This window comes from Dasypus novemcinctus, chromosome 17 (genome assembly GCF_030445035.2).
Source record: "Dasypus novemcinctus isolate mDasNov1 chromosome 17, mDasNov1.1.hap2, whole genome shotgun sequence".
NCBI lineage: Eukaryota > Metazoa > Chordata > Mammalia > Cingulata > Dasypodidae > Dasypus > Dasypus novemcinctus.
In genome coordinates, this window is record NC_080689.1 from 17,766,380 (window position 1) to 17,780,312 (window position 13,933).

At 49.1% G+C, this 13,933-nt stretch overlaps 1 protein-coding gene across 2 annotated transcripts in view; it reads left to right on the forward strand.

The window, feature by feature from the left end:
- Positions 1-12,284, forward strand: part of LOC101427514 (calpain-13-like) — a 51,591-nt gene extending 39,307 nt beyond the window's left edge. For both annotated transcript variants that reach the window (XM_004451071.2, XM_004451072.2), the window contains exons 9-15: positions 485-559; positions 1,658-1,785; positions 3,252-3,388; positions 6,227-6,432; positions 7,334-7,374; positions 10,648-10,705; positions 12,052-12,284. In XM_004451071.2, coding sequence (XP_004451128.2) covers positions 485-559; positions 1,658-1,785; positions 3,252-3,388; positions 6,227-6,432; positions 7,334-7,374; positions 10,648-10,705; positions 12,052-12,067 — 661 coding nt within the window. In that variant the 3' untranslated portion in view covers positions 12,068-12,284. The remainder of the gene's footprint in view (positions 1-484; positions 560-1,657; positions 1,786-3,251; positions 3,389-6,226; positions 6,433-7,333; positions 7,375-10,647; positions 10,706-12,051) is intronic.
- The last annotated feature ends 1,649 nt before the right edge of the window (positions 12,285-13,933 follow it).

Here is a 13,933-nt window from a genome sequence, read left to right on the forward strand (position 1 = left end):
TCATTTGGAAGGCAGTGTGGAGAAAGGACAGGATAGGTCAAGGACACCAGGTGGAAGTCCAAGGTGGTGACCTGAACCAGGAAGAGAGCAGTAGGGATGGAAATATCAAATGGCTTTTAAAGGAGTGCATGAGGAAGAATCAATAATTGGTGATGGTTGGGAGGTGGGAGGTGCAGGAGGGAGAGCGAGCAGTCTCAGTGACTCCTCCCATTCTCACTTGGACAGGAGGAGGAGGAAGAAGTTGATTCTGAGGTCACTCTGGGACCCTGGTGGAAAGGACTAGAGCTCAGGAAAGGGTGTTGGGCTGGCAATGGAGGTTGGAATTCATTGGTGTTTATGGAAGGTTGGAATCCTACCCCTAGGTGGAGTGACACTCTCCACTTGCGCTCCAGGTGATAAAGGGGATTGTGCTAAGGTGGACTCGGGTGGATAAGATGAAAGGATCTGGACAACCTCACCTTATGGTCTGTCTCTCCATGCTCAGGTCTCAGGAGTGGGAGGAAACCCACGACCCGCGGAAAAGCCAGCTCTATGAGAACAAGGAAGATGGCGAATTTTGGTATTGAGTCCTTTGTTAAAATTATGATTTAAATCTTTAACTATTTCAAGACCCTCAATCTCTACCCCATCTCCTAAAAATTTTGAGGATGATGATTGGCTCCAAAGAAACCTGTTTCAAAAGAAAGTATTTTCTCTACAAAAACATAAACATTTGGAATAGGAAATTATTATTTTGTTCCCTGTTTATGTGAAAAATATTTCAGTTCTGAAATATTAAAATTTCCAAGGCATTTTAATTGTCTAAGGGAATTTTGGGACCAAAGCTTTGAAATTGACAGCTTCTAGGACACTAGGCTGCACGGTTTTTGTACCTGTATTTTCAATATCATCTGGTTGGGACCCTGGGCTCCACAGCCTCCCCTGGCAGGAAGCTCCACAGCATAGGTCCTCGGCCCTGACTCGGTGGTTCTGGGTGGGACAACTGCCATCACTGGCAGTAATACACGAAGAGATGTCTTAAAAACACAGTCTTGGCTGTACATATCCATCTTAGGGGATAAGGTGGACAGTCCTCTGAGGAGTTATCTGCTTTACTTAGGGTCTTATTTAAATGAAATTTGGCAGAAGTGAAACGGAGCCTGGGTCTAAGTAATTAAGAATCAGTCGGGACACATGTAAATTAGAAGAATGTCTCAAACACCTTTCATTCCAGTAGGAGGTGGGATAATAGGTATTGAATCCATTTTATTCTGCTAGAGACCCCAGTGATGACTTTGGCAAAGGGCCATACAGGAAGGTGATTCTCCCAGCAGCATGTAGGACCCGCAGCCGTGAGAGATGGGTGGTTGTCCTGAGCGCTGGCAATTTGGTCCCCGGGTCTGAGAGAGACACTACTTGATGATAAACTCCATGTCAGGTGATGTGCAGAACCCAGATTTGATTCTGTTCTTGTCCTCCCAGTCACTGGAGGGTGTCATCAGGAAATAGAAGGCACTTGATGGTGAATGATCTAGAATGAGGCTTTGGTCTTCTGGTAGGACAATGAGGAGTTAATGAATACTTCAGTTGAAAGACATGTAATGGGAAGATAATTCCCCTACTCCAGCCCTAGAGTGAAACCAAAGGTCATTTAGTGATGTGTGTTTCTTTTTAAAAGGATGTCATGTCAAGATTTCTGGAAGAACTTCTCCCATCTATATATATGTAACCAAATTCCAATCAGCCTGGACCACGGAACAACACTCCATGAAAGATGGACTCAGTGGATGATGTTTAAGAATCAAGGTATTCTGGGAAATACTGCAGGTGGTAGTGACCTGGGAGTTATTCTGCCAGCCTGAGTCCTGCCACAGCTTCAGTTCCCACTGGCTCCATGATTCTGGACTACTAGCCTGAAGATGAAAGGAAGGGAATTGTCAGTTGAAAGGGGCAGCTACTGCTTCTCCAAGGAAAAGATGGCTGGGAAGGGAGGAGGTGGAGGGGACAGGGAGGAGAATCTAAAATGTGTCTCCAGTGACCCTTTATAGTCCACCATTGTCCTTCTATTAACCTCCACCCACCTCCCAGAAGTAGAGCAGGCTCACCTGCCTTCGGGGAGTGTCCAGGATGGTGGTGGATGTGTGGGGAAAGCACTGGAAAAAAAGTCGACTCTAAGCCCTTGTCTTTGCATGCACAGCTCGGGGACTCTGGGATCTTGCTAGTCTCTCTGTCCTCAGCCTTCCCAACTGTGAGCACTGGAATCCATGACCCTGTCAGCCCCCTGAGACCACAGAGCCCGTCCAGGCAGCAGGAAGAATGTCCCCACCCTACCTGGTGGGTGGGACCTGCAGCAGCACGCTGCGACCCCAAGGCAGGCATGCTTCACAGCCTGTCTTTGGACTCCCTGTGATGAATCATGTTGATTGTGCCCTTGGGAGAGTCCCATACACCCCCTGCACTTTACACACTTGTGACATTGACCAATGAAGCAGCTCCCTATGAAGACTAATCCAAATGTGTTTACACAGTCCTGAAAATAGAGACTGAGTAAACAGCACATGGGCCAGTGTGTATGTGTGTGTGTGTGTGCATGCATGTGTTTGTACCCAGACATTTACATGCACCCTCCAGGGCACCCACCTTCTCAAAGGACCCCATACCTCAGAGTGTCATCTTCTTGTCAAGTCCAGGCTGCTATGGGCAGGCTCTGAGGATCTATGTCCCTCCACTCCCCCTCAGAGCTTCCCAGTTGTGACCTGAGCCTTTGGTTTGTGTTCATTCACCCCTAGCTTGACTTGTCTTCATTCTTCCATATATTTGGTTTCCACATCAGTTCTTGGCTTGCTCGGCCTCAGCATCATGCTTGGGCAGAAGAGCTATGAATTAGCATCATTGCCTATTCTTCTCCATCTCTTTTGTTGCTTGGGGGGTGGACGTACATTTTAAAGCTCTGAGGGCTACTGTTAAGGCATAAGCTCATACTAACAGGAGGACTCTGAAAGGTCACCTGTCATAAAAGTAGCCCTTGACTCTGCAGTTTAAGAAACACTCTGACCAAAGAGAGAGAACTTGCTTCCTTCCCATTGTGATAAGGAGGAGACTGAGGCTCAGAACTAAAGAGGCTTAGACTACCAGTAGTGAATGTGGGAATCGAACCCAGGCCTCAGGTGTCCGTGCTGGAGTGTCGTCCACCTCCCACGGGCTCTCTGACCTGGACATGGCCCTGGGGGAGTCAGGGCTGCTGAGCTCTAGGATCTGCTCTCTCTCTGCAGAAGGCCCTTGGAGGGACCGTCCACAGTTCTCAGTGCCAGAGGGCACGGAAGGCATCAATGCTGTCGTGTCTGTCACCATGAGGCCACAGAGTCTGAGGCCAGAAGAGGAGGAGCTTCCACTGACCTTCCACGTCGAGGTAACGACTCCTGCTGTGGCTCGCCCTGTGGTGATGTCTGTGGCCACCTGGGGCCGGGAGGGCAGCCAGCGAGATAAAAACCCCAAAGGGCTGAGCGTTCATCTGGCCCCACTGTGTAAATGTGCAGTAAACCTGAGGCCCAGTTTTCAGGAGATTAAGAGTTGACAATGGGACACACATGCCCTGTTCATTTGTCAGCATGTCCTGGTCAGCTGCAGGCTCTACATTGTTGGGGCCAAGACTGGCTGTCTCAAGAGTGCAGATTCCTGGGCCCGACCCTGACATTCTGAATCAGAATTTCTAAGGACAGAGCCTGAAAATCTGCATTTATAACAACTCGGTAATGCTTATGCACATTGAGTACACATTGGCTAAATTTTGGAGTAATTTAAGAAAAATTGGTTTTCTCCTCTCTTTGACTGAAGTGCAGTCTCAGCTTGGCGCCTGGCTTGCCAGCATCTTCCCAGCCATTTGAAGCCACTTTCCATGGCAGCCTATTCTGTCCTGGTCCCATGTAGCACCCGCAATTGACTTCTCCCCTCTCAAGGCCCTTCCCCTTCCTCACCTGAGCACCTCAACTAGAGCTAATGGGGGGCATTCGTTTGATTTTGTTTTTGTTTATTTTTCATATAATGTGGAAACAAAAAATTAGAGAAAATTGGACACTTCTTCTCCCTCCTCTTCCCCCAAACAATTGATGGCATCCTAGGACTAAAGTAAATGGTTCTTAAATCACATAGCCTGGAAGTTCCTCTACACTAGCATGGACAGTGAGGAACATGCGACCAGCAAATGCCAGGACACCCCTCTCCTCAGGCTCCAGGCCCAGGGAGGTGAAGTGACATGGGCAGAGTTGATGACTGGGCCAGGACTGGGTGCCAATCATCCCCCCAGCCTGCAGTCACACCCCTCTGTGAGCACCGAGGTCAGCAGAGCTCTATTGACACATTGTGCTTTGATGGTCGCATCTCTAGAGTAGCTTCCTACAATTGTGCTCACTGGCGCCAAGCAAAATCCACAGCCAGGGGTCCAGCTCCTCTCTGCACAGGCAGGGCTCCTGCGTAGCCCACGCTGGAGGGAGGGTCCTGGCACTGGCTGTGGTCGGCTCTCATGAGAAGGCTTCCAGCCCTGAGCACTTCACAGGCACCAGCACACCCACAGACATCACTGCCCACATTCTTCATCAGCCCCCAAAGCCACCACGAAAGGGAGCCTGCTGAGTAAATGCAGCTCCAAGACACCTCCTCCAGCTCCTCTTACACCAAATTGCCTCCCCTCCTAAACAGAGCTTCTGCATCCCTACTGCTGAGAGGTGAGTTAAGAATGTGAGTAAGGATGGAGAGGAACAGAGGGACCTAGAGACCCTGACCGCACAGGCACTCAGACCCCTTAAATGGATGTGGGCTCAACAGCCCCTTTGCTGCCAAGGGAAGGGCCATCTGCCTGGGGGGTGGCGGAGCAGGATGTGGTGACTGGTCTGGCCTGGAGGGTCCAGGGAAGCGCTAACAGGCAGCCAGAGGCCAGGGCAGGGGTCTCTGAGCAAGGGATACTCAAAAGCCAGCCTGAAAAGAAACAAGGAGAGCCCTGCCTGTGACAGCGACCAGCCATGGAGACATGGGACTCCTGGAAGGGCTTTGAGGGAAGTGCCCAGGCACAGGGGACCGAATAGTGTTGTGCTTTCCAGAGCCGGAGAACAGGGTGCTGGCTTGGTCTCAGGATAAGGCACGAGCCCATCCCTAGAACGACGGGGCTAGGCCTGCATGGGACCCCTGCGTTAATCTGATGCTGGGTCCTCTGGATCTGGACCAAGACCCCTGTCCCTCTCCCACACCAGCCTTCTCTCACCATCGAGCCAGAGCCAGTCTGTCCTGAAGGATTAGGGGCGTGGACAGAGCGGCACAGGGCAAGTGGAGGGAGGAGGGCTAGAGAGTACAAGCACGGAGTCCTGTCCTTCTAGAAGGCAGGGTGTCAGTCATCCACACACCTCTGTATACACACTGCCCCCCAGGCACATGTTCAAGTGCACACACTTATACGCTCACACATTCTTACACACTTACACCCACGTATGAACACTCACACACCCAGAGCTTCAGGACAGTTGGGACCCTCTGGTAGCTCAGCCCTACTCCCACCCCTGAAAAGAAAGTCTCCCATTTCCCTGTTTCCTAACAAGGCAGAGCTCATGAATAATCATTTCACGCTGTGCAACTGTTCTAAATGGAAGCCTTATGCTCACCTGTATTGAGGAAAATTTGTTTAGTAAGGGGTTTTTATTATGTAACAGCTAGGTGATATCTGGTAATAGGAACTGCACTATATTTATTGTTTTATCGCTAAGAAAATATTGAAGTAAAAAGAATACGATCAGGGCCTATTATTCTCCAAAGAGAAGGAATTTCAGGGAACTGCTGGAAAGAAGAAAGAGAAGAACTGATAGGAACACCAGCCTGGGATGCTTTGCTGACCAGCAAGTGCTTTGCAAGAGATTCAGTAGAAAAGTGGTTTTAGGGGCTCTGAAAGTTTTCAGTGTTGGCACGATGTCACTAGTTTTCACAAAACTCTTCTTTACATATAAGCAGAGAGCTAAAACCCTAGGCAGAAGCCCAGGATGCTAGTAGACTTCATGAGATAAAACCCTTTGTCTTATTTCTTTGCATTCATTTCAGACTCTAGATACCTCACATGTAAACTCTGCCACTTGCGGAGAGTTCAGGCAAGCACTGCTCTCCTCTGGGGGCCTGCACTGCTGCTCTGGTGCATAGAAGGGGGTCGGCCTGCTCTGCTTGTGGGGCACGTGCATGGAGGAGGCTCTCACCATCATCTGGTTCCCTCTAGCCCCAGCACTTCCAGGAGAGGCTGCTGCCGACATCTTCATCCCATTCCAGCTATGCTGTCCAGGGCACTAACTTAAAAAAACTCGTGTGCAACCGCATTTGCGGGTTCCAGCTGAGCCCTGGGTCCTATGACTTGGTCCCTTTGATGAGCAGAGAAGATGCTCAGTTCTTGCTCCAAATCTTCCTGAAATTGCCAGATGTTGACAGGTACAGAAATTCCAGTACTCTAAATGTTTCATTTTACTCAATTACATTTTAAAAATGGATTGCATCATTACATGCATTTCCTATGCCAAGTTCAGTAAGGGAGAGAGCAGGGGCATTGCTCATGAGGGGCTTACCATAAGAGGGGACAAGGAAGTCTATGAACCAAAAACTGACCACAAACAGTATGGGCCATTCCTCCTGCAGTGCATTTGAGGGACACACGGGCCAGGCGGAGAGGAAGGCTTCTTAGAGAAAATTACATTTGACCTGGTCCTTTAAGGAAAAGCATAATTTAGATCTGTAGGCATGGGAAACTAGGGAAGGCAATGCATATGGAAGGAGAAATATGGCCAGTGGCTGGGAAGAGGATGTGCTCAGGGCTTGTTGGGGAATAAGTGATATCAGCCACATGGACAGGAAGATGGTCATGGCATACATGACAAATTATCTGAAAGGTGGCCAGAGCATGGGGTACACTGAGGAGAAAGTCAAAGATGGGCCTAAAAAATGGAGTCTGATGATGGAAAGTCTAGAATGCCAAGTTGGTGGTCAAGTTGAGCCGAGGCAGGCCTCCCTATAACTGGGTATGGGCAGTACAGCATGCCAGGCAGCACACTGCCAACTAGAGACCGATGAAAAGACTAAGCCCATTGGCCATCCTAGCAATGGAAGTCACTGTTCAGGTGTATCTGGTAATAAAAAGTTTGAAGACCATGCCACTTCTATCCCAAAAGATGGGCTCATTCCCATGGTGCCACAGATGCCTGCTTTATGTAATCAGCCCTGCACAGTCTCCACTCAGATCTTGGACAAGTGTCTGATGACTCCTAGGTGCCCTCCAAAGGTCACTTTGGAATGGTGGGCCAGCCATCATTCTCACTTTTTGTCCCTGATTTTCTAGGAACCTGAAGAGCAACGTCAACCTCGGAGAACTGAAGGCAGGTATGTGCATTTCTATGTTTCTATCTCCTTCCTTGCCTCATCACTGATCACTGAAAGCAGAGACACCATTAAGAGCCAGTTATGGCTTGAAAGCTAAGGCTGGGGGCAGGAGACCAGGCCTCCAGGGCCAGGCTGGACCCAACCACCTTCCTCCCTTGAACTTCAGGTTTTCCATTTCCCTGGAGGTTCTCTGCCACTGCCAGGTGAAGCCTCTAGCTCAGATCCCTGTGCCCTCGCCTCACTAGAAAAGTGGCCTCTTACCAGAAGTTTAATCTTGTCTATTTTCCCTTTGATCCCAGCAAGTCCTCCTGAATATGGTTCCCAAAAAAACATTTTCCACAGATATTCTCAACAGGTACAGTACCTAGAACCAAGGGAGTCTACCAGGGACAGGTGCTGGAGAGGCCAGAGGGAGGACAACAAGGTCATTATAGGAATACAGAGAGGAGAAATGACTCAATGGATCATTCTATGGCCTCTCTCCCTGGATCATCTCCAGAACTGAACTGTCTGCCAGCCCCAGTAGAAAAGCGACATCCTCACCTTCTGGTGATATAGGGAATGTAGAGTTTAGAAAGGAGGGATTATGCATGTGCTTTTAAATCTTTAAACAAGCACTTTGCATCATTCTGGGTCACCTCCCACCAACCTTGGCACTGTGACCCCAGGAGCGGGCCAGCTTCAGAAAGCGCCAACCATGTCCTCCTGTCCAGCCACCTTTGTGCACAGGTTTTCTTAATGATTTTCTAGAGAACTCCTTGACTGATAAACACGGCTGCCAAGTGTTCTGCACCTTGGGCCTTTCACTTAACAGTCTTGTTGGTATGGAAAGGGGAAGGTGATAGAGATTTTCATCTGCCAGCCACAGCCAAGCAGAGGACTAATAGGGCAGTGGTGACAACAGTGTAGCCCAAAGGGAAAGGGTTCAAGCCCAGAGGAAAACACAAGGGTAATGAATTAAGTGGCTGGCATGAGGATACATTCACCAGCAGCAGTTGAGCATGGGTGACCTTGAAATAGACACCAACCCAGGAGTTAGGCCCACTGACATGGCTGAGGTGGAAGCAGGTCACTTGATGTAAGACAAAGCCTGCTGAGATGACTGTCTGAGCTCCTGAAGGCAGGGGTGACATAATTTCATTCCTTGTCCTCAAAATCTATCCTTGATACAGAAAAGGTGCTCCATCAATATCATTGAATGTAATTGGGACAGAGCAGCATCTTCTGAGCAGATATCCAAGCTAAGGTTAGCCATTGCTACATGATGAGCAGGGCCTGAGGAGGATGCCTGAGACCAAATCTCTTTCAGGGGCAGGTGCTAAATTCTCACACATGGTCCACGCACCTGCACATCTAAAATTAAAAATGCAATGTGTTGTATGATATAATGGTACAGACTCCATAATCAGGACTTTTCCAAACAAGGAAAAAGTACCTCCTGACAAAAGGTGACCATTAACCTTTATGGGGCCTTGTTGTATTAGAATAAGGCACAGACGCAGCTCAGGGCCAAGGGGCCTGGCTGGTAAGTGGAACCTAAGCTGGATTGCAACCCCTTGTCACACCTTGGCCAGGCGCCCCTGAGCAGGGCCACATGGTAACATTCTGTAGAATCTGCAAACCATCCTCGGAGGTTGCATCCTCAAAAAGTTTAAAGCAATGTGCATTCATTGAGGCCTCCCTCTTCTTTACTTTTGTTGATTTGACTAGACTAAAACCAAGACCATGGCAGGCTGCTGCCACCACCACCATGAGTTGCCTTCACCAGCAGTAGAGGTGGTGCAGGTACTGGAACCTAGGGTTTGCCTGGGGATGGAAGGACACACTCAGACTCTGGGACAGGCCAGGTCCATCCAATTGTCATTTATTCAATTGACAAGTATTTATGGAGCTTCTAAGCCACTCCAAGAACTAAGTTAGGCTTTGGAATACAAAAGTGTCAGTTCTTACACATCCTGTGCTGTGGTGGGGTGGCATGCGTGCAGTTCTCTGGGGAATCATCATCCCCATTCCTCTCCTCCTGGCCTCTAGCATTTTCAGTTGGGCAGTGAATGCAGGGTCTAGATCAGGGTCTGTCTCAGGGTGGGGGATATGGAGAAGGAAGACAACATGGCTGTGCCCCCAATGCAGCTAATAACCTAGTTGGTGATTCCAGAGAGAAGTTCCTCATCTCCCCCTAAACTGACATTCAAAGTGAGGTATCATGATTCTTTTGAGGAGAAAACTCAGTAACTCAGGTGATGGTGGGTGCCCAGCTCTGACATTCCTGACATCACCCAACCAATGAGATGCTGGGGAATGTCCTAGGACTGACTGCAGACACTGGCAGGATGTTTCCTCAGCGGCATCAGAAAGGGCCAGCCTTTGAGCTAAAGGATCCCATGGGGCTCTGTAGGGCTTCTTTGCTTTCAGTTCAGGGTACGGAGGCCAATGCTGGGAGAATGGACAGACCCTGAGTGTCTGTCCTCTCATGAGAACACGGCTTGGTCCTCAGAGGAACCCAAGGAGGCTCATGCTCTGCTAACCCACACAGCCTGCCAGGCACCTGCTGAGGCCCTATGCCAGCTCCCAGTGGAAGAGCTTCTGCCTGGGAGGATCCATGTGGCCATGAAGAGAGCAGCTCCACCTCTGCACAAATGTCAAGCAGACACTGCCAGAAAGTTGCTCAGAGTTCCCAGTATGAAAACCTAACACAGTTCACACCTATAAAAATTCCATGCCAGGAGAAGACAAAGAAAGCCAAAACCAAAAGAAGATGTTCTCAATTTTTGCTTCAGTAGCTGGGAAGATGAATGCTAAGTTGCAACCAATTATCCAGCCTCGATTTTTAGTACTTTTATCTCACTTTACCCCAAATACACAAACACACACACACACACATGCACACACCCAGAGTAGATCTATTTTCTCTTTATCTCTTTCTGGAAGCAGAATGGAACACACCTAAGATCTGAATTGATACTTTCAACAACACATATCCTGAGAGGCTCCCATGGACCAGGTGTAGTGGGGAGCAAGCAGACACTGTTCAGTCCAATCATGAATCAAGACATAATAGTGGGACGATCCACACCAGGTGTCAAAGGTCAGATGTCAGGGGCAAGAGTTGGTGCCATGGCCCAGAAATGTCAGGTAAGGCTTCCTAGAGGAGGCAGGCCCTGAGCCCACCTGCTGTGGGAAACTGTGAGTGCTTTTCAGAGAGGCAGGCAGGCAGGTGCAACCCCACAGGTCCCAAGCTGACACTTACCTGCTTTTCTCCCTTGTCTTGGGCAGTTGTCGGACCTTGGTGCTCCCCAGCAGCAAAGCCTGCTCAACCAGGAATTCCTGAGAGGTAAGTCATCCCTGAGGCCTGGTGGCCCAGCCGCACTCCATGGCCGAGCCAGTCCAGTGTCACCCTTCCACCATGCAGTCCTGCCTGCTCCCCACTCCCAGGGTCTCCAGGGGACACATTCTCCTTGGACGCGTGCCGGGGCCTCGTGGCTCTGATGGGTGTAACCTTCACAGTCCCCCACCCCCCCAGTGCAATGCGAGGAGCCACTGCTCTGTGGGCTGCCCAGCTTCTCCCTCATGATAGCTTCTTTTCGTCCTTGGCTCTAAGGCTCATAAAGAGCCTGGAATCCCGGGATTCTCCGCAAACTCACTCACTCTCCAGCTCAACCATGGCACTGTGACAACAGTCACCCATTGTGCACTGAGACTTGTCTGGTGAACAAATACTGGTTTCCTTGTCATTCCTGTACAACCCCTGTGATATAGGAACAATTATCACATGATATAGAAGAAACAAGGGTTCAGAGATGTTAAGTAATTGCCCAGAACACACAGCTAGGCAGTATTTGTGCCCAAATTTGAAGTTGGGGTTTTCAGCTGCTGAAGTCTTGTAAGCAAATTACAGAGAAAAATAGAAGGAAACAACAGAAGAAAGATTGTGGGAGAGGAATTTAGGACAGGAGGGAGGAAGCAGATGGCCACTTTTACATACACATCTTATACTACCATTAGAATTTTTACATTATGTGAACCCTATGGATTTTTTTTTTTTTATTAAAAAATTGATAAGCCAACTACACATAGTCTGAAAACCAAAAGTATAGGACTCAAGACAGGAGTAGGAGACAGGGAAGAAGGGCTGTGACTTCTATTGCCACATGGGCAGGGCAATTGTCTGCTTATAGATGCAGGAAAAAGATGTTGATGCAAGGGGTCATTTTAAGCCAAGCTCCCTGTGCTGGAGCAAAGCAGATTGGGGCTTGGACAATACAGAGGACAGAGAGGTTGTTACTGTACCATTCCCGACCTCAGCCCTTCTCAGCCTGCTGAGGGGTGGGAGGGACATCCTCTCCCCACTTCTCTGCCATGTTCAGGAGCTAAAATGAGCAGCAGTTTGGCCCCAACCTGCAGGCAGGGCAGGGCAGTACAGGCGTCCTCTGAGGAATTGTGGAGAGTGGGGTGGGGTCGTTCCACCCCTGCTTTCCCTGACATGGGGCCACAGGGTGATGGAGACCGTCCAGGCTGTCAGTAGGTGGCACCTGTCCTCCTCTGCTCTTGGTGGCCTGGGCAGCAGTGTCTGTAGGAGGGGGTCTCTGAGGAGGGGGTCTCTGTGGTCACTCGAAGGAAGGAAACTCTCCTTTATTCTCCCTGGGCCTTTGTCACATGAACATCTGTGTCTTTCTCTAGGAGAAGCCCCCAGTGATGGCTCAAGAATCTATCTGTCCTTACAAGAAGCTGTCCTGCCCTCCACCCCTGCCACCACTGCCAACAGCATCTTGGAATCAGAATGAGCCAACTGACCCCATGCCATGTGTAGGTGCCGTGGGTGAGTTCCGCCAGGCACCATGTAGAATGACCACGCTTTCCATGTCTGGGTCCTTATTATTTCACAGTCAAAGCTCAAAATAAAAAATGTTTCCCACCAAGTTGTCTCACTCAGCACTTTCTCTTAAAGTAGATGAGATCAAGGAAGGAGAATGTTCCACGTTCTTCTCAGTTATTACAAATTTCCACGCACTTTATCGATGTATTAGCTCGTGATTGTTTGAACACCAATAGAAATGTACTATTAAAGCAGGGTAAAATATTTTAATTACATCCATGTGCAAGGACTTAAAACTCTTTAAATTCTCACATCTTACTTCCTACAATATAGCTAAAAGTGCAGTGCAGATTCCAGCATCAATTACTGATATCAATTTTCAGAACCTAGTAAGAAATATCAACATGATATCTTGGAGTTAGATGAAAATTAAGATTTAATGGTGATATGGATTGCAACAAAACATCCTCCTAAGCTGCCTTAAAAGGCATCATTTCATGGAGACTCAGACTCCCTGTTTCCTTGGTTTACTCTCATTGGTCCTTGTTCACTTAGAGTTAGTCATCACTTTCCTCCAGTTAGTCCCCAATCTCCTCTACTTACTTCTGGTTTGCCTCTAGTTAGTCCTCGTTTACTGAGTGTGGTTACTGCTCAGAGGGACTTGCGCTCATTCCAGGGCCCTAGTAGATTTTCCCCCCGATGATACCAAGATGTTTTATTGTCAGACACAAAAATACAGAGTGGTGCCAGGTCTCCAGCCCCACTGAGCAAGAAGAGTGGGGTCTGCACTTGAGCTGCCTAGGAACGTCAAGGGCATAGATCCAGAGAGAAAAAGATTAAGGAATTTCTCCCTGACCCCATCTGTCTCCGTGCCATCCTATATACTCCCTCCTCTTATAACCCCTCAAAGCAGGCTGGACATGGCTTGTATTTTCATTTTACAGGTGAGAACACTGAAACCCTGCCCAGGGTCACACAGCAGGGAAACTGTGGGCCCAATCCCATAACTCAGACCTCTGCTAAGACCATGCCCCACCGTATTTCAAAATCATTTCAATCAAATGCAGAGCACTGGTCCTGAGAAGACAGACCATTTGCCAGGCAACTGTTGCTAACAGGATTTTGGAGAAGGGACAGACACTTTGTGGAGAAGCATGGCAGGGCCTGCAGCATAGTAGGACAGCACACATGGAAAGGAGAGTGGTGACCACCCAGCAGGCTGGACCAAGATGAACAAAGCTTTAAAGGGGGAAGATCAGAGCCCACTAAAGTCTAGATGAGATTCCAGAGACTGCCCAGGCAGGACCCCACACAGGAGATGGTGTGGTTTGGGAGCTCATTACTGAAAGCCACTCCCCAGTGGGAGGATCCTTGCAAATGTGTGTCAAAAGGACAGGAAGGTAGGACCTTCCTGGGCAGACACCATGAGGCAGTGGGATGTGGTCCAGGCATCATCTTGCAGACACCCTCCCTCAGGAGCAGGCAGGGTTCAGAGTGAGCCACTCCTGTGTGCACAAGACAAGCACACACAGCTGGGGCTGCTGCCAGTAGGAGAGCATCTGCCTAAGGAGGGAAGTTCCTCCCACCCCTGCTACCAAAGGGCCAAGGCTCAGGCACACAGCAAAGCTGGGACCAGGTCATTGTCCTGCTGGTTCCCTGCTTGGTTGGCCAGGATGGATGGTCAGACATGGTTGAACATGGTCTTTTGAGTTAGAGTTAACACCTGAAAATCCTGAGCCCTGAGCA